This window comes from Palaemon carinicauda, chromosome 12 (genome assembly GCF_036898095.1).
Source record: "Palaemon carinicauda isolate YSFRI2023 chromosome 12, ASM3689809v2, whole genome shotgun sequence".
In the NCBI taxonomy this organism is placed as follows: Eukaryota; Metazoa; Arthropoda; class Malacostraca; order Decapoda; family Palaemonidae; genus Palaemon; species Palaemon carinicauda.
This window is the reverse complement of record NC_090736.1, coordinates 134,895,634-134,898,133: the sequence shown is the minus strand read 5'-3', so window position 1 is coordinate 134,898,133 and position 2,500 is coordinate 134,895,634. Positions and strand designations below refer to the sequence as shown.

General features: G+C 45.0%; 1 protein-coding gene across 1 annotated transcript in view; it reads right to left on the bottom strand.

The window, feature by feature from the left end:
• M6 (neuronal membrane glycoprotein M6) overlaps positions 1–1,047 on the bottom strand; it is a 247,202-nt gene extending 246,155 nt beyond the window's left edge. The window contains 1 exon segment of the mRNA XM_068384571.1: positions 1–1,047. This exon segment is cut by the window's left edge and continues 950 nt beyond it. Within this exon segment, the coding sequence (XP_068240672.1) occupies positions 1–824 (824 nt within the window). The 5' untranslated portion in view covers positions 825–1,047.
• Between the last annotated feature and the right edge of the window lie 1,453 nt (positions 1,048–2,500).

Sequence of the window (2,500 nt, the reverse complement as noted above, 5' to 3'; positions counted from 1 at the left end):
TTGCTGGCGGCTGAGTGGGAGTACGTCCTCGGCTCTCTGTCGCGCTCGGTGTAATCCTCAGCAGCTGTCGAGGATGGATACCCTCTCAGACTCCTGTAGCCCGAATTAGAAGTGGAGTATTCCCCGCTGCGACTACTGCTGTAGCTTCTCGAAGGCGGTAACCTACTGCCGGAGGTCCGCTCAGCCGAGCCGCCCCTTTTCTCTACCGATCTGTACAAGGGCTCGGGCGGAATGCGGCTGGACGAGTGATCCCTGGCAAGGTCGTGGTGCTTCGTCGAATCCCTGGAGGAGGAGTACGTGTTGGAATGCACCCGCCTCTGACTCTCGGCTATCGAAGGGCGGTGATCCCCTGCGGCAGCGCTGTGCGACGACCTGGTCAAAGACGAGGTTGGAGCGAGACTGTGGGTGCTTGACCACTGCTGGCCACCTGACGACGAGGCCCCCCGAGACGTCGAAGACCGGGAATTGAAGCCATACACGTTCTCGTCCCCCACGACGCTGCTAGTCCCCCCCGTGCTAATCACTCCCCCAGCTCCCCCAGCTACCCCTCCTCCTCCCCCTCCTCCCCCAGCAACAACACTCCCCACCACGACCTCATCCTCCTCTTCGGCTACATCTTCGGGGTAGACGGCCACGCCGGCCACGTCGCTCACGCTGTAGATGCCCCCCGTCAGATGGCCGGGCTCGTCGTAGATGCCCCAGTCGGAGCGCATCCTAGACTTCCTGTAGGAGGAGGAGGAGGAGGAAGGGGCGGCGCTGGACACCTCGCTGTCAACATAGGCACGGTCGTCCTCCCGATTGCTGAAGCGAACCACCCCGCGCATCCAAGCAGGTCCTCGGGGCTCTCGGCGACACTACACACTACTACAGGAGGACCACAGGGGGTCATTTATTCCGAATGTTTGGGCCTTGGCGCTGGGCCCATCATTAGCATCGTTCGGACGACTTTCAGTTCGGTTTTTCTTGTTGATTTGACAGCTGATTCGATCGACTGTTAATTTGTTTTTTTGTTGTTGATTTGACAGCAGATTTGACTGACTGTCACTTCGGTATTTCTTGTTGGATTGACCGCTGATTCGATCGACTGACAATTTTGTTTTTCTTGTTGGATTGACACCTGATTTGATCGACTGTCAGTTTTGTTTTTCTTGTTGGATTGACAGCTGTTTCGATCGACTGACAATTTTGTTTTTCTTGTTCGATTGACAGCTGATTCGATCGACTGTCAGTTCCGGTTTTGTTGTTGATTTGACAACTGCTTCGATCGACTGTCAGCTCGGTTTTTGTTATTGATTTGACAGCTGATTTGATAGACTGTCAGTTGGCTTTTTTCTTCCTGATTTGACAGCTGTTTCGATCGACTGTCAGTTCCGTTTTTTCATCCTGATTTGACAGTTGCTTCGATCGACTGTCAGTTTGTTTTTAGGTTGTTGATTTGACAGCTGTCTTGATCGACTGTCAGTTCGGTTTTTCTTGTTGATTTGACAGCCGATTCGATCAAGAGTTAGTTCGTTTTTTTTCCTGATTTCCCAGCTGCTTCGATCGAATGTCAGTTTGGTTTTTTTTTATTTGACAGGTGTTTCGATCGACTGTCAGTTCCGTTTTTGTTGTTGATTTGACAGCTGCTTCGATCGACTGTCAGCTCAGTTTTTCTTGTTGATTTAACAGCTGCTTCGATCGACTGTCAGTTCCATTTTTTTCTTCCTGATTTGACAGCTGCTTCGATCGACTGTAAGTTCGGTTTTTTCTTCTTGATTTGACAGCTGCTTCGATTGACTGTCAGTGCAATTTTTTTTTTGATTTGACAGCTGATTTGATCGACTGTCAGTTCATTTTTGCTGTTGATTTGACAGGTGATTTGATCACTATCAGTTCGGGCTTTCTTGTTGATTTGACAGCTGCTTCGATTGACTGTCAGTTCGGGGTTTTCTTCCTGATTTGACAGCTACTTCGATCGACCATCAGTTCGGTTTTCTTGTTGATTTGACAGCTTCTTCGAGCGACTGTCACTTCGGGTTTTTTCTTCCTGATTTGACAGCTGCTTTGGGCTTTTTCTAGTTGGATTGACAGCTGCTTCGCCCTTGGTTTTGTCTGTCAGGAGATTCTGTCACAGAAAGGTCTGGAATAGAGAAGAAAATAAGCAATTATAAAAAATGACTAAAAAATAATCATAATGTTGTTATATAATTATTTAAGGATTAATAAGACGAATTAAATATAAAAATAATTAAAAAGAATAATTATAATGGTGTTGTTATATAATTAATTAAGGACTAATAAGAGAAATTAAATATAAAAATAATTAAAAAGAATAATTATAATGTTATATAATTATCTAACGACTAATAAGAGAAATTAGATATAAAAATAATTAAAAAGAATAATTATAATGCTGTTGTTATATAATTATCTGAGGGGCATTAAAAGAACGTAACTATAAAAAATGACAAAAAAGAATAATTATAAAATTATCTATGGACTGGTAAAAAAGATAATTATA